The 26,649-nt window shown below is 35.7% G+C and overlaps 2 protein-coding genes across 5 annotated transcripts in view; one reads left to right on the top strand and one right to left on the bottom strand.

Annotated features, from left to right (window-relative positions):
- Positions 1-1,609: 1,609 nt before the first annotated feature.
- On the bottom strand, positions 1,610-24,640 carry Pits (Protein interacting with Ttk69 and Sin3A). 3 transcript variants are annotated; one of them, XR_015822195.1, is made up of 4 exons: positions 23,984-24,640; positions 9,362-9,609; positions 4,827-5,140; positions 1,610-2,994 (listed from the first exon to the last, which is right to left on the bottom strand). XR_015822195.1 is itself a non-coding variant. In XM_088225707.1 (4 exons), the coding sequence occupies exons 1-4, from the start codon at positions 24,507-24,509 to the stop codon at positions 2,869-2,871; spliced, it is 1,203 nt and encodes a 400-aa protein (XP_088081833.1). In that variant the 5' UTR covers positions 24,510-24,640; the 3' UTR covers positions 1,610-2,868. The 3 variants fall into 3 exon arrangements, 2 of the variants coding, with proteins under 2 accessions (XP_088081833.1, XP_088081841.1); XM_088225707.1 differs by having other exon boundaries at positions 9,373-9,609; XM_088225715.1 differs by having other exon boundaries at positions 4,827-5,125; positions 9,373-9,609.
- The window catches only part of LOC148285399 (uncharacterized), a 23,225-nt gene continuing 16,675 nt past the window's right edge, over positions 20,100-26,649 (top strand). The window contains exon 1 of one of the 2 annotated variants that reach the window (XM_088225736.1): positions 20,100-21,164. In XM_088225736.1, the coding sequence (XP_088081862.1) occupies positions 21,076-21,164 (89 nt within the window). In that variant the 5' untranslated portion in view covers positions 20,100-21,075. Of the gene's footprint in view, positions 21,165-24,096; positions 24,766-26,649 lie in introns of those variants that run through there. The other variant, XM_088225745.1, reaches the window with a different exon arrangement.

The raw sequence follows: 26,649 nt of genomic DNA, 5'->3' as shown, positions 1-26,649 counted from the left end.
TTAGGAGCAACTCTGAAAAAGGCGAAAGTTTGTGTACCTCGGGAGCAGGATCACCTGGGATGGGAGAACAAAAAGAGAAGTCGGCTGCCGCATAAATCAAGCGAGGCTTACATTCAACAAAAATTCAAAGATTTTAGAGTCAAAAAGTATAAACCTAAAACTTCGTAAGCAACTTGCCAAGACATATGTATGGAGAATATTGATGTACGGTTGTGAGACATGGTACCTTACCGAAAGAGATAAAAAGAGACTAGGGGCCTTTGAGATGTGGTGCTACAGAAGAATATTTTTATTATATATATTTGGACCCCTGTATTTAGTAGCCTTACGTGTCATGTACAAGGCTAAGGTACTCGGAATAAATCGTTTTTGTTTGTCTTGAAAATGAGATGTTCAATCACTGATTTTGGTTTATTACCTTTATGAGTCCAATCACCAATGTTGCAAAGTTCAAAAACAATGGCGCATGATAATTACTTTTAACGACAGTGGATATCTGTTAAGGATATTCCATCTTTCCTGCATTCTGCTTCGAGATTGTTATTCAGAAGAATATTAGGAATTCCCTGGAGAGACCACATCACTAATGACGAGGTTCTTAGCAGAATCGAAGAAGGGAGGCACCTAATCAAAACCATCTCGGAGAGTTGAGTCCAGTGGATCGGCCACATTATGCACCATAAGGGTCTCCTGCATGACATAATAGAGGGAATGGCTGAGAGGACAAATGTCGAGCTGTCTTCAGGGCAGCAGAGAACAGAGGGCAGTGGAGGATGAGATGCAGGACTTTGCTGCAAACCAATCCCCAGGATTGAGACTGCAAAGAAGAAGACTGGCACCGGAAGCGTAAGCCTCGTCACCTTTTCCTTTTAGTAACAGATGATTGAGGTACGCTACATTTGATATTTCAATGCAGGGTCCAGTGCACTCGATGGGAAAAGAGAAATTATAATTAATGAAATATCATATTCAACTAGTGATTTTTCACTGTAGGGCGATATATTAATTTATTATCTAATCAACAGTATTTTGAGTATGTTTAAACTTTTATAGACATGTACTGGAATGTAACTTTTTGGAGAGTTTATCAAAATCGATATAAATTACTACAGAGATGTTGAACATTTTTGAGGAAGGAATATGTGTGTATTATCAAATGTAGGCAAAACTGTATTGTGGACTCACGGGCCAACTCTGCCACGACTCGATTTCCATTTTTCCAGCACAAATTATTTAAGACTTTTAGGAAATGGTCTAAAAATTTAAATAATAAGAACTCAAGTATTTCTCTTTTTCTTTAAAAAAATAAGTAATTTTACCCAGCGTGTAAAGTATCACCTAAACCAGCCAATGATAGGTCATAAGGTTGGTAAATATGCCTAGACTTCTATGTTTTCCATCTCAATTGTAATTTGAATGCATTAAATCAAGATTCCAATGTTCTGCGAACAATCAGAATCGGCTTTCTAATGTAATAGCCAACTAGGAGTAGTCTTGAAGTATTGATAATATATCATCACAGATTGAAAGTTAAGCGAGAGATTCAACAATATCATGTTTATTTGTGTATTAGGAATAAAGGACAAAGGGTGAAATGAAAAATAAACTGTTACAATACAATCACATTTATTCATAAACATTAATACTTAGTACTAGTTTAAAAGCAGATATCCATTGTGAGTTAATAATTTATCCAAAATGTTATTTCGATTTGCGAAACAAAAGACATTGGAAACAGAACACCGGATGCTCACTGAAATATACAATGTTGTTAACGTAATTAAATTATTTACAATAAAGATAAAACATTCCAGGGGTAGTTGGAATAACAAGCGAAGAAGTCCTAGAACAGAACCCCCTTCCATTAACACAAAGTCATCCCATTAAATGAACATACTAAATGTAGACATTACAATGTTCCACTTTACATATACCAGCGAGTTTTAGAGTTCCTATATATGCCGCAGCGAGTGGGGCTTGCGGTCTATTACATTTCAAATGACTAGGTTAATTTTATCTCGCGGCAGCGGGCGGCGGGATACTCCGTCGCCCGCGCCGCATCGACAAGTATAACAAATTTATTCATTAAATCAACAACGAAACAACGCGCCCAGATACAGTTTACGCGGAATACAAATTCACCTTGATTGTCAATATAATACAAGATAGGTCAAATGGCGTCCGAGGCTGTCGTCTGTCTTACTGCTGTCGAAGCGACCAAAACTTCACCTGCGAGCTACATTCCTACTGTAGACTGTGTCCTATGCGATAAGTTATAGTCAAATTTGTACAGATGATTTAAATATTACATTCAAATAAAATACTAAAACCTATTTACAAATATTTACAAGACCGAGGGACGCTGGGCACCCTCGGTTGAAGGAGTAGTACGAAATAGAACCTTAAAAATCAGATCAAACACGATGAAATGTTGCTACATATAAACATAAGATAAACGGGTGACGAGTCACGATTTATACTACAATACATAACTGATATAACTTCATTGAAGAAAATATAAATGTAAAATGCAACACTCCAGGACTGACCGATTTGCAAACATAACAAACATTCGCATCCGATCCTCGAAGGCGGCCTATCGCTAGCCGACGTCGAATGGAACGACCCTAATGTCACTACCGCGATGTTACCATCCGAGAAATGCCGCAGAGAGAGCGAAATAAAATGTATAGATATTTCAACGCTTATTATTTATGTAACGACACGACCGCGCAATCTAACATCTCCGCAAACGCCCGCACGGGGCAACTTGCAACTCGAGACTCTGGGCTCTGTCGCCTTCCTTACTGGGTGGCTGGAGCCAGGGGGCCAGGGGCCGGGGGGACACTCGGGGGGCGCACGGCGGACCTAGGTGTCGCGCTCCTTCTTGGGCTTGAAGTCCTCCCCCAGGATGGTAGCGATCTCCCCTTGCATGAACGCCCACGGCACATTGGAGTTTGCCAGGGGACACTTCTCTCCACTCGGGCAGTACACCTGCGACAAAGAAAATCCTCATTAATAACCGAACACTCATCTGACATTTGGGCAACCATAAACCATAATATTATTTATTAAATTCTAACTTTAAAAACTATTTCATTCAAAGTGATATGATCATTTTCAAATTAGATGTTAAAATATTTTTAATTTTGTATACACTGTAGTCGTAATTCTGTGTACGTAAATAATTATGTATGTGTATGTTACTTGTACAAGCCGTATGATATTTTCCATGAAAAGACAATATACTAAACTAAAATGGACATTTTGTCGATTCAAAGTCAGCAATTTTCTGAGCCACTCTAAGTGGAACTGTTAGACAACCGGTTATAGAAAGAATTGTATGATTAATTTAAAAACAAATGAAATCCAGTTTGAATTATCTACAAAATTTTATTTTATTAGTTTTTTCAATGACGATTGTAAATATTTGTTCAATTTTGTATTCCAATTTCTCATACTTATAAACTAATGTGGCAGAGCAGAGTTGTTTTTTGTAAATAATAAAATTGATAATATTATAATTTCTCTCATATTTTCCATACCAATGGTTTGTCAAATATATCAAGCGAGTATTGAATTAGACACATGCAGAATTTTATCTTTGCAAAGTGGATTTAAATGTTGCATTCATTAATAAAAGTTCTGAAAATCAAAATTATATTAAAGTTTAAACACAAGTAGAATGGTGATTTGGTTTGGGATAGTTTCTTTCCATAACGGGATGGAATTTTAAGTTGCTAGAATTCCACTCGTCCATGCGCTTTGTAGCTGAAGACGACTGGTATCTTGCTTCAATATGTAAATGTTATCAACAATAAAACACTAAAATTTTTTACATAACGGGGTCTAGAATTTCAACAGTCCATGGGCTCAGTAGCTGTAAGACTTGTTATAATCAAACTCCTATTTTAAAAAATGAGTTTCTTTTATTTCAATATCGTTCAAACACTAAACTTCATTGTCAAATATAAATGTCAAACATAATGTAAATGGGGGCTAGATTACTTACTGTCCATGCGCTCTGTAGCTGCAAGACGTGCTGTAATCTAGCTCCTATCAGTTATAATTGAAATAGATCATAATCGGAAACAAGGAGCAAGAATCCCAATCTTCAATATTTATTTATTGTACAGCGCCCTTGAAGTGATTTTTACAAAAATGGCGTTATATAAATTATCCAAGTATAATAATAACAAAACTATAGTTCTGTGTGTGAAATAAAGCCAGAACCCTGGATTCGAGAGTACTCAACTCGATGGCTACTCCCAGGTGGAAAAGGACATTAAGTGAAGATTTGATGTACAATTATAACTGTATCAATCTGTTTTTGCATACAGACCTCACTATCTCTACATTCATACATCTTCTTATGCAAACGCGCCGATTGTTCCGACTTTCCAACCTCGAGTATTTGTTGGATTTGGTCATGCCATGTCTTTGGCAACATTGGCATTGTAAATCATTTAGCCGTTCTTTTGATGTTCATTTGCTCACGTGTCCAAATCAAAGAATAATTCCTTTCTAGGTTTTGTCGATAATGCTTATCTCAGCCACACATAATGTTCTTTTATTTTTCATACATTTTTGAGAAACTTCGTCATACAATTAAATGTTCTTATTTATACTGCACATGAGTAAACATTTTTTATATCCAATTTTCTGTAGCACTGAACTTCCTCATTATCGTTATTTAGAATAAAAATATATCAAAAATTTAAAAGTGAAATCTCGTAGTCCCTAAAATGAATTTATACATTAAAACAATTTCGTAAAAAGATGAGGTTACGCGGTATTGCGGTATCGATAATATATTTGATGCTTACTTCGGTTCCGGCCTGCCTCTTGATGCTGTCCCTGCTGCACGGGAAGCAGAACTTGTGGTGCGGCTGCGAGGGGCACTGCACGAAGTGCGTGTCCTCCAGGCGCTCCTGGCACAGTGTGCACTTAAGCGTGGGCGCGGGCGGGGCGGGGGGCGCGGGCTCCGCGGGCGGCGCGACCTCCGCGGGGGCGCCGCCCTCCGAGGACGTCACGGACGTGGTGGAGGACACGTGCCGCGAGCCCGACGAGCGCCGCCCGCTGTTGCCGCCGCCGCCGCCGCCGCCGCCCGACGTGGCGAAGTGCTCTGAAATCGGAGCCACTGCCAAACTTATTTACAATGTTACAACTAATATACACTTCTACATAATAATAATTATTCAAATATCAGCATCATTTTTCTATCCCCAAAAAGCGTCTTTTCACTTTTTTTCACTATTATTATTTATTTTTAATTATGATGATAATGAGGTATAAAATAACAAAGATAAAATATCTACAATGGTAAAAATACACGTATTTTACCTAAAAAGAAGACGTTTCGCGGACAATTATATGTGTTACATTACCGTGCCACAATTGTACGTAATGTTTGTTAGAAGCGCACTCAGCGGCATGACGTGTGACATCAAAGTGACGTGACGCCAAGTTTGAGACGTTTTGTAAGTATTTTTTTAAAAAACCAAAATTATTCATGAAAATCTATTTCATATGCATTGATGGTTATATCATTAAAATCGTAAAAATCCGCTATATGTATTTAATACATTTTCACGATGGTTCGGTCATGTGGAGCGAATGAATGATGAAAGAACGGCTAAAAAGATTTATGATGCGAATGTGTCTGGTTGTAGAAGTCGAGGAAGGCCGAGAAAGACATGGCATGATCAAGTACAACAAATTCTTGAAAGTGGTCATGTGAAAAGTCGGAATAATCGACGTGCGTGCATGAGAAGATGTATGAATGTGAAGGAAGCAAAGGAAGTGTGCCAGGACAGAGTGGTGTGGCGTTCTATCCTCTCTGCCTACCCCTCTGGGGAAATGGCGTGATGGTTAGTTAGTTAGTTAGTTAGTTAGTTACATTTTCAATGGTACACCCGGTTTGTGAAAATACTCAGTTGCAGTCTATATAGATCGATGTTATTGCATGGAAAGTAAGATGATTAGTTCCAGTCCGGGGACAATCGAATATTGCAGTATGGAACCACCTTACTCTTTTATATCCCCTTGTCAGGAATTGAACCTCAAGCATGGTAGGCGAACACGCGAAGTACTACACTACAAGACGAACTTTTCTTTACTCGATTCCATTTTTAGGGAGAGTTAGCCGAGTCGAAACCAATCAACCAGGGTTCTGGTTCTATTTCACACACACAACTGTATTCTTCATCCGCCCGACACAAAAAAAATAACATTCACTAATGAGAAAGTTAAGTGCTAACTGAAATTTTGATTTGTAAACAATATGAACATTTAATTGAACGGTGGTTTAAGAGGTGTCTTAAATGCACAAAAAAAATTAGAAAGCTAACAAATTATACACAAAACACATATCAATGCTTAGAGTAATAATCTAATAGTCACCTATATGGAAAAAAACCATTCTATGATTATTGACCATGAAGTTAGCAACAGATTATGGCAATAAAACGGACTGTAGGTACCTGGGTTAAGAATTTTAAGCGCTAACCGAAACCGTCCATTACACGTTTGTTGTTAAACTCGGTTACCAAACTAAAACCAAATTGAAAATTTGGAACGCTTTTGTGCTATGCGATAGAGCTTAAGGGCTTCTCTAGAGAATTATTACTCTGAGCATCAATGTCATCATCTTTCCCAAAATAATTGAGGATTTGGCTCAAATAGATGTTTATGTTTGATAACTAACATGCATTAATTTTATTCTAAAAAATTGTGGTCAGTGCTGTGACGTCACTGAGACCCGTGTAAATCTATTGTAATGGGTTCCCGTAAATTAGTTCTCGCCCTCCGAGCCCGGGTCTTCCTGGCTATTGAGTGGAGGGTGAGTATTCTCATATTGCTAAATCTCCCCCTCCAAGCCCAGATCCTTTAAGTATCGGGCTATTAGGTAGGAGCAAGCGCCCTAACATGCAAAGGTTTAACCAGTGGCCCCCCGAGGATGCGGCTTCTTTTGTGATATAAAGCACCATATTCACATAGAATGTGTTTCATCATCTGCTCTGCGGAACCTACATCTAGAATCTTCCGAAAGGTTCATTCTAGCAAGGTGTTTATTCAATCTGCAGTGCCCTGTAAGGGCTCTAGCAACCCTCACTTGGTTTTGGCTAAATTTCATTAGGTCGAAAGTAAACATGCATTAAAAATACGTTCAATTTTTTAACATTTTGACAATGTTTGTGTATTTTCGAGTTCATCAAAGTAATTTAATGTTTGTATATTTTTACGTGCATTAAAGTAATTTAATGTTTGTATGCTTATTAGGTCCAAAAAAATATTTTTAAAACTTAATTTTGGGTAGCGTAACTTTGTCATTCTTTATCTAGCTATTTATTAATTACACAGCAAAATAATTCAAATAAAATATAACATAAAAACTAATACAGTGTATACAAAATTGGGTGTGATAAAGGTGAGAAAAAAATACCAGACCATAATGGGGTGCAAAATCGTCATTGTATTCTCGGCCCCAAATATTTTAATATTGGAGCCATTTCATTGCACGTAACTCCATGATACAAAACGGGTTTTGGGTAATAACAGGATTCGAACTTCAGACTTCCGTTGTTTTTTTTCATGATCTAAATATACTGCAATTGGAGTGCCAATGTGGTGCTCTTTGCACCACTGGATGCTAGTAAGGCAATGATGATGACGATTTCACAACGTGTATGGTCCTGGGCTCTGATTTCAATGGGAAGTCAACAGAGTTATCTTCAATTGTCCGTACAGTAAAATCTAATTTTCTGTATTAAAATGTGCATATTTGTAAGTTATTTTTTTTCAAAACACATTCAAGTAGAGTTTGCCGCCGAAGATTTATATACAAATGTACACATTTTTTAAGAGAAAATTCTATTTTACTTTAGAGACAATCGAGGTGTGTTGGAAACATGGCAATCTCCACCTTTGTACATTGGTTTCAAAATGAGTTAGATATGGCGATGGATAGAAACAAAAAAAAAACAATGACTACTGCAAAGGTCTCAGAGCATAAATGCGATTATCTCATACATTTTAACTCTATGTATTTAGTTCCGCAGCAACAATGGGCAGTCTCTTTTTTACTACAGGAGGCTTATTTTGTCACAATTTTGTTTCGTAAGTTCGTTTGTTAAAAAGAAAAACCAAAACCATTTACTAATTATAAATAAATAAGAATTTACCGATTAAATATCATCATGACCGTAGAACAAAGACAGATGTGCGAAAAATGTGACATTGATATTCTTCTCAGAGTAATGATTCGCTATCGCTTAAAAAGAAGCCCTTTGGCTCTATTGCATAGGACAAAAGTGTGCCAAATTTTTGGTTTGGTTTTTAGTTTAACAACAAACTTGTAACGGATGGTTTCGGTTTGCGCTCGCATTTCTCGAGCTGAGAACCTACGGCCCGTTGTATTTCTGTAAAAAAAAAAAACTGCTCTCATGTGAAGATGATGAAGAAAATCACATGTGTCCTTGTTCTACGATCATGAGACACACATTATTACAGTACCACAAATAATAATAAGAACGCATCTTTACCCAGAATCCTAATTTTCGAGCAATTATTTTCTGAGATCGATATATACTCACTCTAAATAATTACAAAGAAAATGCTAGAGCCTTAATGGCAAACAATAATTATAATTTAATCGAACTGTATTAAAAAAAACTTTATATAATTTCCTTTATGTATATACTTTTATATTACAGTACAACTCTTTTTATCCGAACTCTAGTCATCTGGATTGGCAAATATCCAGATCGTTATCAGGAAATAAAAAATAAATATGTTATAGTAACAAATAAAAAAGAGTCACAGGGCAAGCTTAAGGAAGTTTTAATGTAATTGCAATTTTCTGTATTATTTCAAAAGCAATAGAGTGAACTAAGAGTAAATTTAGCATTTTCTTTCAAAACATTGCCTATATCAGGATAATGTTGGCATTCCGAAATATATCCGAATAGTTGGGAGTTTTACTGCATATTTATTTTATCATGTTTTAAAATAAACTAATCTACTCTTTGTAAATTTGATAGCGATTAGATTTTTTTAAGACAACAGTTAACAAAAAACTTTTTCTTGATTTATTTTACTTTAAATTCATAATACAATACACGAGCATGCTTTTTTTTTGCATTAGCAAAACTACAATCTGTTTATAATTTTGGTCTATTTGTAAATATAAATATTGTATTTTTGTTGTTGTAATAGCTGAAAAAATAATAAACTCAAAAGGAAAAAAATGGAGAATCTCCTCATTGTTTTAACACGCCTCAATTGAAGAAAACTCTGTTAACTTTTCATTGTAATCGAGGCCCCGAATGAAAAAGAACAAAAAAAAAACAAAAATAAATACCTATAATTTACCTGATGAGTTGGGTGAGTGTTGGCTAGAGCGGCTGGCCGACCGCTGCTGCACGGGCCCCGGGCCGGGCCCGGGAGGCGAGGTGGAGGGGGCGCTGCGGGGGCTGCCGGGGGGCAGCGTATCTGCCACGGACATGAGGGCCGCCATGGGCGAAGGGCCCGCACCGCCGGGCCCGCCCGCGCCCTGCGGCCCCGGCGGGGAGGAAGACTGGCCATTCAGCGACACGGTGTTCTGGTAACCTGGAGACAAGAAAGACATAGTTTGAATCTTAAGACTGTAAAATTCACCGGGAAACGATGCTGTAATGTTCTGTTACATTAAGGGCAGGGCTTCCAATCCCGCAGGCTTTTTGCCATCTTGCTGTTTGTAGGATTAAAGATTTTCATTCCAGATATACCAGTGTTCGTTATATCGTTATAGTTAATATTTATTTATTTATGAACGCCCAAAGGGCTTTTACATATGCAGAGGTTATAAACAAGTTACAAATATAAAAAATACAATTAAAAATGAAAAAAATACATACATAAAAAAAACAAATGAAAATACTAGAATCTAAAATACCATTCAAAATTTTTTACAAATTATTGGCTCTCGAAATTTGATAAAGTTTCAGCAAAAATGTATATCTATTATTTGGTCTGGTGACACTGGTGTGTATTTGTTCTGGAGAGAGTAAAATCTCGGGAACAGAGAATTAATGTGCGAATTTGACATAGATGTATTAATATATCTAAAGTAAATATGATGCTTCATTGGCCTTTTAGGCACGCATTGGCCTATTAGATACTCTTGTGACATAAGACTTATTATTAATACGAAATATTAGAAAATATTTCTATTAATTGTTCTTTTTAATTTTATTTCTGTATTGTCATATTATAAAGATAAATATATACATTCTCGGGAATAGAATTGATGTGCAAATTCGATTCAGATTTATTAATATACCTCAAGTAAATATGGTGCCTTATCTATTAAGCACGCATTGGCTTATTAGAAAATAAATATCTTAATTCTGGTTAATTAAATTTTATTTATGTATTATTATTATATCCATAAAATTATATAAAGTTGCTTTGACTATCTATCTAGGGTAATTAATCCCGTTCTAAGCCAGTCTAAAAAAAAAACAGTAATCAATATAAAGAAACAATAATAAAGGTAGTAGACATAGTGAAAGACATATTTGAAAACACGGTAAAATATGTAGTAAAAACAAAATACATAGTAAGAAACATAGTAAAAGATATAGTTTAGAAAAATATGTGTATAGCAAAAACATATTAAAAAAACAGCAGTATACGTAGTAAAAAGGAAAAAAAAACATAAATAAAAGAAAAAAAAAAACGAAAAAAAACAGAGTAAAAAGTAATGAGGATCTTCAAAAATTCAATCAATGTGATCGGTGTCATCGCTTTCGTGCCATCTTTGAGACTGGTGTGTTTATTATTTATTTATTATATATACGGCCTAAGCCAAATACAACAGTTATATGAAGATACGTATATACAAGAAACTGAACAAAAATGACATAAAACTATGTAGCAAAGACAAAAAAGGGCAATAAAAGAATGATATAAGATATATTCATAAACACGATCAACATATAAGACTTGGAGCTAAACCCTGCCAGTCCATCTTCATCCCACACTGTTTTAGTTGTGAAGAGATCTACAAAAAGCCGGAAAATCTATCCCAAGAAATTGTAAGCTGTGTGACGAATTGACTAATCCACACATTCTGGACATTGGCGCATAAAAACAAAAATTGCTCTTAGGAGATTTAAATAGCAGAATTTGACTTCTGGTGACATGGTTGGGAACATGAAAAGAAATTGATTGCAACAGAGATGGGACATCACTTATAGCATTAAGTATTTTGAAAATGCACATAAGGTCCATCTTAGTTCTCCGTTTCTCCAGTGAAGACAGATTAAGAGATAAAATTTAACGTATTTAAATATATAAAGGTGTTGCGAAAGCAGTGAAACCGGTCAGTGGTTATTCCAAATTTGTGGATTTAAGTATCACTTGTTTATTATTTCTATAATAAATTACAATGAACTTTTACCAAGAATTCTCACTGACAAACTTGAAAGTTTTATCTAAATATATTGTATTGTTTTAATTACTGTGAAGCGTTAAATTGATGACAGGCAGTAGCTGGGAATTTTGATCAGTAGGTATTTGAACATAGTTTTTCTGTCACTCTCTCGCAAATGCCTCCCCCATACTGTGCGAAAAAGACAACTGTACATCAGAATCGGGAAAATTAGATTGAGAAGACAGACAAATTGACTGTATGTACTTATAGTCCTTAAAATATAGCTTGATTAAAATGACAGCGCCAAACTAATGTCAATTGTGATGGGAATTCACTGATCATGTACCGATCAAATCGATTTTATCAGTTATTTCATGCAAACATGAAACTCTGTTTCCGAAAATTGATATAAAAACGCAAAAACAAGCCTATTATAGTGCGTTTAAGACAATTATTCACCAAAAAATAAGACATTTATACTTTTCTCACAAACAACATCAAATTAATTATTTTTTTATTCAATCAATTTACGTTGATCAATTTGTCCCATCTCTAACGTTTTTGCAAAATGATGTAACCTTGTAAGAACGTCGTTAATAATTAGGTTTTTTTAGTTTTAAAGCTGATTTTATATATTTATGTTGATTTATATGTCAAGCATTAAAAAATAATTAACATGCCAGATACGAATGATTTTTTCTTTAATAAAATAAAAATAAATAATTTCTTAGATGTTACTACAAAGTTATGTCGTCACTTTTGCTGACAACTGTCATTCTAATCAAGCTATATTTTAAGAACCATAGGTTGCTCTGCCGGCGATTGGGGCATTGAAAGCAGTAAATGTAAATTCAAAAAAATAAAAATACGCTATATTTGAAAACAAAGATTTTTGAAAAAAAAAATTACCGTTCATTATAGCTAAAAAAAATTGTTTTTGCAATGTGCGGATCTAAAAAGAGGCCACAAGACATTTAAAACAGATTCGGGTAAGTAGGTGGTGCTTTCAATGTACGCCTGACTAATTTTGCCTAAATAAAATCGACGTTTGGCAGTCCTATTTTCCGCACTCCAAAGCTAAACCAATTTATTTATTTTTAAAGGAAGAGTATCAGAATGAAATTTTCTGTGCCGGAACATTATCCGTTTTTCAAAAATATTTTTCGTATTTGTATACCGTACGCCCTAAGACGGCACACACAACTGGGCACTTTTTAGGGGATTTGAATGGTCCTAACTCCCCATAATAAATAATTTATCAAAGAAAAAAACGACGGAGACACGCCAACGGTAAATATCTATAGTGTGGAAAAAAAACATTGCCTTAGTCCCATAATCCAGGGAGAAAATACGGAATTTTCTATCGCTTCTTCTCGGTAAGTTCTGCCGATTGGTCCGTTGACGATAAGTAACCAGTAGCTCAATCACAAATAACTGTCGACGTGCTAATAAGCGATGTGATAACAATTTCTCACGTTTATCGCGTTCGCGATCACAATGGAACATCCGTGAATACCTAATATTAAATGTCAAAATATTTACGTTTCGCGTATAATCCTGCTGCGCAATCACATATTTGAATTTCACCGATGTAAATATGGAAGATATTCAAAAACTGTTTTTTTTATTTATTTATTATCATGCTATTCATTGCATTTAGCCGGCGGTTAGCAAGCCAAATGTCAAGAAAAGCAGTCGCCATAGTAATTGTAATTTACTTTTCACTTTTTTGTATTAGATACTCCTTACTATTTTGCAAATGCAATATAATGTGTTATTTTTTATAGTAAACGCCGATTTTTCGCCAGTGAACAGTATTTATTTACGAGGAAAACAAAAAACAAACCGACACGAGCGATGACTTATGACTGCAATAACTTAAGCATGTTCATTATTGTTCATTGTGGTCGCTCAAATGCTTAGCATGTTTTTAAGCACGTCGATAGTTATTTGTGATTGAGCTACAGGAATCTTCCACAACGATCATCGGTTGATTCATGACTGTGACGTCGTTCAAAGTAGCTCGTATTTTTTTTTTTTAAATCCGTACATTTTCAAGAACCTTGGCCGCGTAATTTAATGCTCTTTTTTTACCGCGCGTAAGAAAACATTTTTTGTATCCAATTTCCCGTAGGGCTGAAGTTCTTAATTGGTGAGGTGACGTCACATAGAAGTGTATCAAAATAATAATTTCAATGTCGAAGATAACGATCTATAAATAGCATTTTCAATAAGGAACTAATAAACAAGTTTTATAAATTATTATTATGAAGACGAATTCGGGTTAGTGTGCCATCTGATAAGCGTAAAATTATCTGCAGTAATTTGAGCATGTCCAAATGTTTGTAGACAAGGCTGGATATCACCCCCATTAAGATTATAATTTAATTATAACAGAGAGGGGAAATATTTTTGAGAAGGGATATGGAATAATGGCAATTTCCTAGTAGCATTTATTGTTGGCGACCAGTAACAATAAATGCTATTAGGATATTGGGCTTATGAACTGTATTGGCTGGTTTAAGTGGCGACTTTAGACACTGTTCACCATTCTACCTATGTCTAAAAATCCGCATTTCCTCATCTCTTACATCTGTTCCTGTGGGATGCTCATTCAGTTGGGACTGTGCTTCCTTCCGAGCGGAATGCACGCGTTCCTTTGTTTTGGGAGTGGTATTCGGATCCTCTGCCTCTGACCACCCAGGGAGTCTTGTTTTTACTCAAGGCCGTTCTCTCATTGTAAATATCCGTGTTTTTACTTATGTTTGTTGTGTTACTATAGTTTTAAGAAATTGTTTTTGCATATTTGGATACGTTTATTTATGTAAATTGTTTGTGTAAATACACATTTTTGAATAAAAAAAACAGAGGCATTGAGGGGATCCTGAGGGGTGGGGACGACGTGTTGGCCTCTGTCCATACATCATCCTCCCCCCCCTTAATCTGCAGAGTTTGTATTCCTTAGGGATATTTATAATAACTTTCCTCTATGCGCAGCTGACAGAGTCACCCAGGACTCTATAACAGCTGCGGGTGGATGGTGGGCTTAAAGATATCCCCTCACTGTTGGCATTTGTAAAGTAACGGAGCTGAAACATTTTTTGATACGGGAGATTCATCTGGCTGAATTATTTCCCATATTTACTAGGCAATGACAATGCCTGAAAGTACTTGGTACGTTGGTAAAGTAGCCGCTTAAATCAGCCAATGACATGTCTTAAGCTCTGTAAGTATGCCTTGACTTCCATTAATCCATCTCAATTGTAATTTTAAAAAATAAATATTAAGATTCCAATGTTTCATGAACAAATAGAATCGATTGCTAAATACATAATATGTGAAGTCAAACGACAAATTAATAATATTAGGTTATCATTATCTCTCAGTCCGCACATAGTGGTGCATAGGGCACTGTATTGATAAACAAAATTATGCTAAGTAGTTATATCATCGGTTACATGAATGTGAGGTGATCAGTCTTAGATCAGATTACGTGCCGTCCAGGAACGATAAAATATTGTAGGCTAAAAAACCTTTAAAACCAATATTTCAGCTCCACCATGTCAGGAATCGAACCCAGAACCTCAAGAATAGTGGGCGAACCCGTCAACCACTACAGAACGAGGCGGACTTAAATATATCTCTACTCGATTTCTTTATTCTGGATATTTACCCGATAGCAGCCACCGAGCCGAAAACACTCGTCCAGGGCTCTGGTTCTATTTCGCACACATAACTGTATTCTTCATAGGTCTGGACACAGATAAAACGATACTTTTAATAAATTTTCAACTGTCCATGCGCTCAGTAGCCGCAGGACATGTAGGTAACCTAGATTATATTTGTAAACGTTTATTAGTAATTAAAAACTGTCTTTTTTCGTACAGCGTAAATGGGGGCTAATTTTCTGAACGTCCGTGCGCTTTGTAGCTGCAAGACGTGTTGTAATATAGCTCATGTAAAATTATCAAAAATAACATAATCGGAAATGAGGAACTGGGATCACAAACGCCTATGCGCTCTGTAACTTCAAGACATGGTGGGATGTTTATTGTAAAGCGCCCTTAAGGTGGATTTTCACAAAAATGGCGCTGTATAAATGATCCAAAATTAATTATAAACAAAATTAATTGCTCAAATCTATCAACAAAAAAGAAAAGATTTATGTTTTCAGTATCGCCCGCTAGATGTCGCTAGTCGGTCATTTTCCACCGCCCGTTGTGATTGCGTAGTAGTGAACATCGTACAATAAAAACTCAAGTGTATTGACACGCTTCGTGACGTCACAGACGAGTCACCAACACAACGAGAGCGCTTACACAGCCCTACTGACTGCACAAACACATAAATGGCACTACTAACACATACAAGAGCAGACGCGGCGGAATTCTTGCTCGATACGACACGCACGTCTAGCGGCACGCACACGGACACAACGCAGACACGCATAGGAGCGGTGACGCATGCGCCGACTACCACACGCACAGACAGTTAAATTCCGAAGGAATTGGGTTGTACCATTTTCAATCGATATTTCATTAAACTTCGATAGTGGCCTCGAAAATACGCTTACTAATAATATACATAATGCAAACACGAAATGCACAATCTTTTCAGCGTAATTTAACTTAGACCAAATAAACGATCAATATAAAATAATTCAAACCTTATTTTCGCCACTGTGCACAGGACAATAAATTTTAATTAAGCGGCAGTGATCTTTTATTTTATTAGGTGATTCAACAAAGATACATACTATAAAACATACAATTTGAAAGCATTCGTTGATACAATCTTACATGCATATATATCTTCAATTATAGAATTACACAAAATAGATTTATTTATTAAGATGTGATACATATTTTTAAATTTTTTATACAGGATACAATGCAATAAAAAAATAAGTGGTACGTGCGTATGTTTACAATTACAACATAAAACAAATAATCATCCGAACTCCGAACTTAATTGGGTGAACAAGGGTAGGGTATATATCGTGGATAGGTATACTGGCAAAAAACTTTAACTCTCAAATCTCTGTTTTGAGAATATAAGTTTTATTCCAATTTGACTCTTTTGTATCTTATTTAAATATAGTAATACGTTAAGGGCTCATTTAAGAGCATGTTTTTATTTTTGTATTTTCTTAATTTTATATTGAGTAAATATTAAGTTGTTAAAAGCTTTTAGCCTAATTAAAATACCCGGTATAACATAACCTTAAATTTATTTTTAAAACTACAGATAAATGAAATTTAATATGACTTAGTGTATTTTGCCAGTTTGTAGAGCGTTAAAACTTCACAACACTGCAAATCCGCATATTTTCGGGTTAACGTTTTTTGCCAGTATACCCACGATATATTATATCTGGCGTGATTCCTACATAATTTTTGTTTTTAAATACTCGATTATTTATCAATTAAAAAAAATATATATTTAATTGGCTCTTCCGTAAAATTGCTACACGTCACTTTGTTATTTTTTTCCTTTCCAGCGTCGATATAATAATGTTTAAATGTTTGTTTGCGCCATTTTCTTAAAAATGCTTACGATCACGAACTTGTTTTCGGCTGATATTAGCTTGGTAAAAGGCCTCTCAAAAAAAGAAATGGTTTAAAAAAACTACCTACTACAGACAAATAAAATAAATATTATCCATTACGAACAGGACGGTAATATTATAACAAGTTAATATTCTCTACTGAAGTGCAAATAATTATTCATGTATGAAAGTGTATTAAATGAACCGGGTTGTAGTCCCGTGGTAGTGTCGCGGACTCGCGGATCGGGGGTCCTAGGTTTGAACCCCTCTCTACAATTTAATTATCATTTTCATAGCACAGTTATTTAGCACTAGTTAAAAATAAGGGGGCCAAAAATTGAAATATTTGGGTAATTCACAAGAATGCAGATACTTTGTGGAATAACATTTTTAATATAAATACAAAGTGTTTTAAGAATGCAGATATTTATTTACAAATACTTAAAATAAGCTATGTACAAAATTTGTTTAAGCGTACATATTGAATAAAGCAATTTTTTTCAAGTGTACTAATAATATTATTTTAATGATTTCTGTAGCTGGGGAGTTAGGGAGAGTGCACGCACGCAAGGTTTCGGGTTCGATACCCGATGTGAACGCAAAAATTAAATGTGATTTTTCTCAAGCCTGGGTATTCTGTGCTGTAGTGTAGTACTTAAGTCGGTTGACTCATGCACGCGAGGTTCCGGGTTCAACACCCGATGAGAGCGCAAAAATTATATGTGATTTTTCTCAAGCCTGGGTATTCTGTGCTGTAATTCGCCACTGTAATCGAGCCTGTTGTAAACTTCCTGGCCCGTTGAGGTATAAACAAATAAATTAATAAAATATTAATTAATTATAATAATCATAGTTTATTGACAAAAATAACAATTACTTTATCTACTACGTAGGTAATAGATTTCTCTGGATCATGTCTAGTCTGCCTAACTAGGTACAACCTGTTTTAAGGCAGACATTTTTATGCAAAAATAAACATTAACATTACTACCTACTAGTTAATTTACTATACAGTTTTACAATATTAATTTATTATTTAAGAATGTTTTTGAGTAAATTTTTCGATTTTTCTCGACCTAAACCCAAATTGATTAAATTGAATCCGGGTCATGGTTTTGCAATGTTTGGGTAACATATTGAGTATTTTAATGAACACTTGTCCATAAAATACCTTTTGTTTAATATTTATGGAATTATCTTACTAAAATACTAACTAATCTACTTATATCCACTGTTTTGTATATTTAATATGAGATAACCACGACAAATGCGAAAAAATGAACGATCAAACAACAATAAAAGGGAGATTTGAATAAATGTCACAGCGGCTGAGCCGATGAGAAGTTGTAGGCCACCCAGTAACCACGTGATCCGCCAAGGCCTGCGACGTCACAACGACCTTTTACTTGTGTCGGGTGTGAAGTGTTTGCGAAAGAGAACGCTATATATTGTTATGCTAGTAATGTGAGCATGTCACGGCTATCGCGCCGTGTCCGGCATTGCATCCCTGTCGTGACGATAAAAACCGGTTTCGTGTTTTTTAGGATTAATGTAAAAAAATATGAGCGCTACGAACCGTGAAGAGCTATGAATGACTTAGCACACTTGATTAAGTAACTTTCAGAAGCGAAGTGAACGTCACAATATGAAAAATGTATTTCGAAAGGTGACGAAGGGCATTTTTGTAGTAAGTAAAATCAACTAATTTTACACGAAATTTTACTTCCTAAAAACATGTTTTATTTCTGACAATGAATCATCATCATCCCTCTATCCGCACTTGATGGTGCATATATCACTACATTGGAACACCAAATTGATCAGTCTTAGTTCTTAAAAAAAACAAGTTGATCAGTCTTACGCTTCGGTACCAGTCCAAGAACGTGGAAATTTAAACAAATATTTCGCGTCGATCCTGCCAGGAATCGAAACTTATCGAGATTAAGATTACAGATCTGAAATAGAATCAGAGCCCCGGACAAGTGTTTTCGACTCGATGGCTACTCTCAGGAAAAAAACCTAAAATAAGAAATCAATTGAAAATAATTCGACCTTCTCGTAGTGAAGTGGCTAACGCATTCGCCTACCACGCCAGAGGTCTGACAATGAATAGTATAATTTAGTCACAAAATCACACAATATTAATTCATACTTTTCAACCCACAATTTTGAATGCATATTATCAAAATATAACCTAAAGTTATCGGAAAAACAGTTATTAAAATATTAAGTGGTACTGAAAGTATTAATAATATATTTTCTTACGGACTTGTGTGCAGTTATGATGTCACACCTATTTACGATAGATACAAACTACTGAATATTTAATGTTATATGATGACAGGCTCATATTTTACGTGAGTAATCCTAACAAAAAATAGGCATTTTGACTTTAAAAAGTATTTAAGTTTCTTTATAAGTATGTGCCATTATCATTTCAGCATTTTTAATGAGTTTATTGAAATACATATCTAGGTAAAATGCGATATCACTAAATTTACAGTATCATATTAAAAAAAACATATGTTTGGTCATTTTATTTAAAAGCAAACACACATATGGCATGGCGTTTAATTACAGGAAATAAAAAAGTATAGTAAATGTAATTTAAAGATATTAAGTATTGTATTAGTACTAGATATTTGTAGAGCTTGTTAGAAAATAAAACCGATGTAGTATGGATATGAAGCCTAAAGCGGTTTTTAATAAATCGCGTATAATATTAAAAATTATTTTAAAAATTGATTCGACTAACTGTAAACAATCTCGAACACATATTCCTCTACTGCCCTATATATATATATATATATATCTATGGAGCTAAATATCTAAAAAAAAAATAACAGAAGAGATATCTTCGATCAGATCCTGCTTTACAAAATTGCAAATAATAAATTTGATTCCTCAGAACTAATAAATCTACTTGCTTACCGTGTCCCCTCCAGACCAACTAGACTGTCTGATATTTTCTATACATATTCCTAACATTAGATCTAATCATCGGAAACATTCTTCCGTCCTCGCATACGTGAAACATTTAACAAGAATTTTCATAATCCCTGTATATAATAGGTACGTAAGAGAACTAATGGGCTTGATTCAGAATAACAGAGCATAGACGTTTTGTAATTTTTTCTCTTTATTTCTTGTCATCAAATCAAATGCAAATTTCCACTCCTACTATCATTCATTCATCCTCCACGACTCCCCATTAATTTACTTTCTACTATCTCCTTGTTTTGTCCATATTTATTATATTTTAATTTATAGTGGTTTATTTTCTATATAATTTAAACCGTCGTCGCTTCATTTTAGTATAATTAAGTGAATACATGTTATTGGATGGCAAGCCTTACCTATTTACATATAAAGATTTTTTATAGTTTCTTTATATTAATTTAACCTGTACATCTGTTTGTATTCCAAATAAATAAATAAATTATAGATTTCCTTCCTTTCTCTTTGGACTATCCGAACACTCTTTCCTCCTACTAAGATATAAATTCTTCTTAATTCTCAACTCTTTAGAATCCCTTAAAATTCACCTTATTCGTCTGATAATACGCCACTCTCTTTAAAAAAAACTACCATAACATATTGAGTATGTTGATGGACTTTTCATAAAAAAAAAATTGCCTTCGGTTTTCAATCAGACGTAAATAACTGTGCCAGAAAATGGGATTCAAGAAGCAGTGCAAATCTCGGACCTCAGCTCGCGAGCCCGCAAACTATCACGAAACCACAAATCTAAATCAGTGAACATAGTCCACAATATTAAAAATAGATAACTGCGTGTCCTGTGTCCTGTAGCCCGAGGCCTACCATAACGGATTTCGTGTTCTTGCGCCTTCACTGTATCGATCCGCCCGCCTTTCGCATCCCTAAACCGGCGGCGTTTCAAAGGAATGCGTTTTGGCGAAATGCGGCTGCGTCTACTGGGTATATACGAATACCAACACTACTACGTGGCCCGCCATAACTTCACAGCGCAAAATGTCGTCACGGTGCCGCGTTGCCAAACTTAACTCGCTTGACAAAGAGAGGAAACGTTTTTTATATCCCACGTTTTTGTTTTTTTATCATTGTAAGTAATAAGTGACTGTGTACTTGGATGTGTTTGAATCAACCACACGCAAACCGCGATGTTATAATGAAATCCTGTGGACAACGAGGCGGTCACAGCACGAAATACGTTTCTAGGTATCAATAAACTATGGACAAATGTATTTATAGTCAAGGTTTCGGGACACCAAACGTGTGTATTATTTTATTAGATTAACAATATTTAAGTCATTCGTGTAGCTAAAAGACATCTGTATTGCATTTAAATATTTATACAAATGTCGAGAGTGCATTCATTATTTACAACGCAGTTTGTTTGTTTCGTTGTTAAAAATGTATAAAAACATACTCGCTTGATTGAAATATTTCATTACTGCCATTGATGTAATGTATTTAAAGCACATAACACGCATATATAATTAAAACTTCGCCCTGAACATATTTTTAACTGCAACATTCATAATAAATTAACCCCGAAGAACCAATTAACTTTGTGTATTTGAATTTTTGATAAATTTCTAGTACATAAAAAGTTCACATTGGCTTAAGATTTAAAAAGCATGCGGCTAAAATCGATAGTTTCGGGGGGAATGTATATTAGTTTATAAAATGATAGATTAGGAAATAAATTAGTCTTAATTAAGTAGCCGAGAATATTTTTGCACAATATATTCAGTTTTACCGAGGCTTTATAAAAATAACGCGGTTTATGAGTGCACCGCAAAACGAAATCAGAAAAGCAAATGTGTGCATGTTCAGGCGATAAATTTTGTTATTGCGTCGCACACGACTCTTATCTTATTTATCCACACGCGATATGGTTGTATCGTGTCCTGTTTGGTTATCTATTATGTTATGTTATCTCTAGTGCTTATGGTCGAACAGGGGAAAATACGAATGCAACTTTATCGAGTTTTCATTGATTACAAACTCAAAGAACCACATTATAGTATGTATCTATCAAGTTTAATCGATTCCTGTCTGTTTATTTATCATTCTGTGCGGTGAAAAAAAATGATAAAGAAGTATTTATTTGTACGGATTCTAAATTCATAGAAACGCCCTGCATAGAAGCGGTTTCGAAAATTGAAAAAAACTTATCAGGAAAAAAAATATTTTTGTTATTGAAACATTACTACATTTATTAGGAAAATATTGATTGGCTTGTATAAGTAGCATAAAAAGCTTTAGTCGAATATTTTTTTAATTTCTTATTAGTATTTTTGTACAGAGTGAAGTTGCTTACGAATATTTTCTTGCAATTTTATATTGTTAAATAATTATGTTCGTTAACTTTAGACTATTAGCACTTATTTTTACAATGCAAGTAAATTATAAACATGTAATATTTTTCGGCAATAAATGTCGTATTTCGGCACTGAATTATTCTATTGGATAGAACAAATCGATAAAAAAAATTCACATCACTATCAACCATCAAGTATGAAATTAATTTGTTCTAAATTTATGTCAAAGGACAGTTGGTATTAGAAAAAGCGGACAAATAAAAGTTATAAAGAATGATCGTAATTTTTATGAGTCTGAAGCAAATTTTCAATTTAAAATACTCTTTCTAACTGTTATTTCACTATTTCATTTTTTAATAACTTATTTGCTTTTTCAAATTGTTATAACGGGCAAAATGAAAATTAAATCAAAATTTATTTTTTAATCATAAAGTTTATACGTAATTTAAATATTAGTTATGTAAAATAAAAAACTGTCAATCGAAATAAAATAAAACGAATTAAGTCCTTTCGTATTATTAAAAAAACGTTTTATTTTTATTGAAATAATTATAACTGCGCCTTTCATTTCTAGACATTCTCAGACTGATGCTTTTAAAAACTTAAATAATTAAAAAAACTTTATTGAGAGACGGTAAGGGATTTTCAACATAGCTAATTCGGATTTCCAATCTCGAAAACAAACTGAACAAATGCACCAATTTTGATATAATATGCATATTATATGATGACATTGTTTTGTTGATGATTTATTTAAATCTCATAATACCGACGAATAAAATCTGACTACTGTTTTAAAATTTCCATTGGCTGGTTATGAATGATTTCAGATAAGATTTTTTTTTTTAAATGCCTTTACTCGTTTGCGAGAGATTTTGGCTCTTAAAAACAAAATTAAAAAATGAATGAAAAAGTTAGGCCTAAAATATTAGTACCTAGTCCAAATATAACGGTTTTAAACTAGCCGGGAAAAATATTTTATGGTACAAATATTGCCCCATAAAATGTTCCTTTTTCCTTATTTTACAAAGGGATTAACGGGATTTATTTCTTTTATTGTTATTTTCAGAAATTCATATAACCGGTAATAGTGGACTTAAACGTATTAAAAAATAACCATAAAAATATTTTTTGTGTTGTTCGGTTAAAAAAATAATTCTTAGTTTGTTTGTTAAAGTTTTTTTATCAAATCCTAAATAAAATAAAATAATGTTTAGTTACCCATTTTGAAAAAAAATTGAATTTGATTTTTGAACCTCACGATCGCAGATCGACGAGAATCGATTACACGGGACATGTGTTCATGGAGGATTGAAAAAAAACTAATCGACAGGTTTATTAAATGAATCCTTCTATTTTGGTTTATACGGTAGTCAATTAAAGATACAAGTTCAATAGAACATTATGTGTATGAATTAAGATAGTCCATTTTGTAATGTACATATTTATGAATAAATAAATTTAAATATAACAAAAGATACGAAAAATCTTTGCTGGGAGAGCAGAAGAACAGAGAACAGGAGAAGCAGTTTTTGGATACTTCATTGCAAACTAAGCTTTTTTTGTAATAGCGAAAACAAGAGAGTGTCGATTCTATATATAGTTTCCCACAACAAATAAGGTGTTAGTGCGATTTCGACTATCTCGAGCATCCATCTCACCAGATAGAGGAAGCTAAGTTGTCCACGTAAAAATGTTATAAGGACTCACCGTTGGGTTTGAAAGCCGTGGCCGTGTCGAAGGAGGGCGCGCGCACGGGGTGCTTCTCCTGCTTGAAGGCGCGCTCCTGCGCGAAGGGCGCCGCCAGCGACACGGCGGGCAGCGAGTCACCGCGCGCGAGCGGCGGGCGCGCGTGCTCGTCCGCCAGCCGCTTGCCGTCGTGCTCGTCGTCGTCGGGCGCCGCGCGCTTCAGGCCCAGCGGCGCGGGCGGCCGCGCGTGCAGGCGCGCGCCGTACTCCGCCAGCAGCGGCGCGCGCGCGTGGTGCAGCCCCAGCCCGTTCTGGAGCCCCTCCAGCCGGTGCCCCTTGCCCAGCGCCCGCGCCCCCTCCTGGAAGTGCGCGCGCTTCATCTGCCGCGCGCCGTCCAGCACCACCTCGATCCGGTCCGCGCCCTCGTAGTTCACGCAGCCCCGGCACACGGCCTCCGAAAAATCGTGCAACATTGCCCACGGCATGCGCGGCAGATCGCACAGATAGCAGTGCTGCCGCTTGGCCTGCTGGATCTGCATCACCGACATTATTCTTTCTTTGATCACTCGGTTTCTTGTATCACTTCCTAGCAGTCACTCACTCGGCTACATATTCTCGTCACTCCGGATACTACTGGACTACCCGAACGACCGCCACCGACGAAGATTCCCGAACGACTGAGCGGGCGGCGGGCGGCGGCGGCGGCACTCGGCCGCCCGGCGAGGGGGGGCCGGTGGCCATCATTGATCGCGTGACGTCACCCGACCGAGGCGCACGAGTACGCGAACTCTACGATTTAACTTTGTAAGAACGTTGACGAATATTTTTATGAATTAATTTATTATTTTCCGTGACTTTTTCAAACTGAGAGTTTCGTGCAGTCCGCAACTTAAAAACATTGCATAATAAACGGACGTTTGTTAAAATCCCCTCGGTTGTATCCATATCGAAGAACTCTAAAAATAAAATAACATGTGGTTCGACGTTATATACGTGCTTTCGAAGTTGCCGCCGAATATATGCTCGACGTCACAGCACGTCAGGCGAAGCACGTAGAGTGGAATGCCGCCTGCGCGCGCAGCACTCCCCGATCTATAGCTCCTCTCGCCTCTCGCCATCGCCAGTCGGAATGGAACGATCCGCCTAAATTTTACCGTTAATGTTACTTGGCCCGAATACCACGTCCCTGTGTGAGTGGCTGCTCGTCGCCTGTGTGGGTGAGCTCGTATTCTCCAATACACGCGTCACTACACGTAGTATACGAGCATTACCACATTTGAATTGTTTACAAAAACTGAAGCGGCAAGCGGGCGGCCGAGTCCACTAAATGGGCAGACACTGTCACATCACACAGTCACACTTCACACTGTCACAGTGGCTGCATACAGTCATACTTAGGATGCGTATACAGTCACAGGGCGCAGCCCAGCACGTAGAGGCATGAGGTACAAAATATAAACACGATCCGTGGAACAATTGCACATTATTTATGAAGCTTCAACCCGAGGGCGGAGCATGGCGCATGGCGGATGTAGAGCGAAGAACAGCTGCGCCGAAGTGTTGAGTTACTATTCCTAACTTAACAATATACAACTTTGCTTTACACAAACATACTCGGCAGAATTAATTAGCTAGGTATAAGGAAAGTGGACTTGTCGAGCGTGATGCTCAGGCTTAGGTCATCGCTTATAATGATCATGCGGTTATATAAAGTTAAATTACTACTTCTGTCGACTTTCCGAGCGTAGTCTACAATGGTTCCACAGTAGGTCGTAGGTATAATCTAGAAACACGACTCTGACCTGGGTCACTGTAAGACTAAGACTAGTAGGCAAGTATCTAGCAAACTAAAGTCGTGCCTCAACATGCGATGGAATCATACCTTTTTTAAAAAAAAAATACAAAGTATAACATTAATAAACATAAGAAATTGGTATACTATACTACTGAAAAAAACCTTTGTTTCTGCGCATTTATAAGGCTAAGACAAGCGTTATCGACAAGATTATGATGCATCCGACACATACGGGCCATAGGTGTGTGGTATGTAGCATTATTTGAAAACAAAGGCAGTTTAAATATTTCCCGATGTCTGAGTGGTCTCAATCCCGCATTTATTTGTATTTTATTGAGGAGGTTATATCTACTTTATAGTTTGATATTTTATACAGAAATTTTATATAGAAAACAACGCGGCGTTTTATCAGAGAATTAAAATGAAAAAAGTTAGAAGTTGCTCGTAATTTGAATTTGAACGTGGGTTAGAAATTTGGCAATTTGGTTAGAAATTTATGGCAGCTTGGTTGGTTTATTTTGCAGTATAGTGTATGCATTTGCATATTTAATATTTTTAATAACATTCATTAGTGAAGTAGTATGTCGGAGGTACAAAGGTCCGTAAGTTTTATTTTTATATTTACCCGAATTGGCAATCAAACGTTAAGTCGTGTCACGTATTTTTTTTTACAAACCAACTTAGAAATTAAAAAATAATAATAGTTACAATACAGCTACATATCGTTAAAAAAATAATCACGTTATAAAATGTTTAGCTTGTGGGGCCTGTAATTTCAAATACGTCCTTGCGATTTATTGTAATATTGTCCCTTAGATAAAAATTATATTAATCGTTAAATTTGTTGTTTTATTACATAATTTTAAACTGTGAATAGAAGGGTCGTGGCTAGA

Source organism: Micrasema longulum, unplaced genomic scaffold (assembly GCF_059751315.1).
Source record: "Micrasema longulum isolate JH-2025_06_02 unplaced genomic scaffold, ASM5975131v1 h1tg000037l, whole genome shotgun sequence".
NCBI lineage: Eukaryota > Metazoa > Arthropoda > Insecta > Trichoptera > Brachycentridae > Micrasema > Micrasema longulum.
Note: the sequence above shows the minus strand (reverse complement) of the source record. Positions and strands in the feature narration are given on the sequence as shown.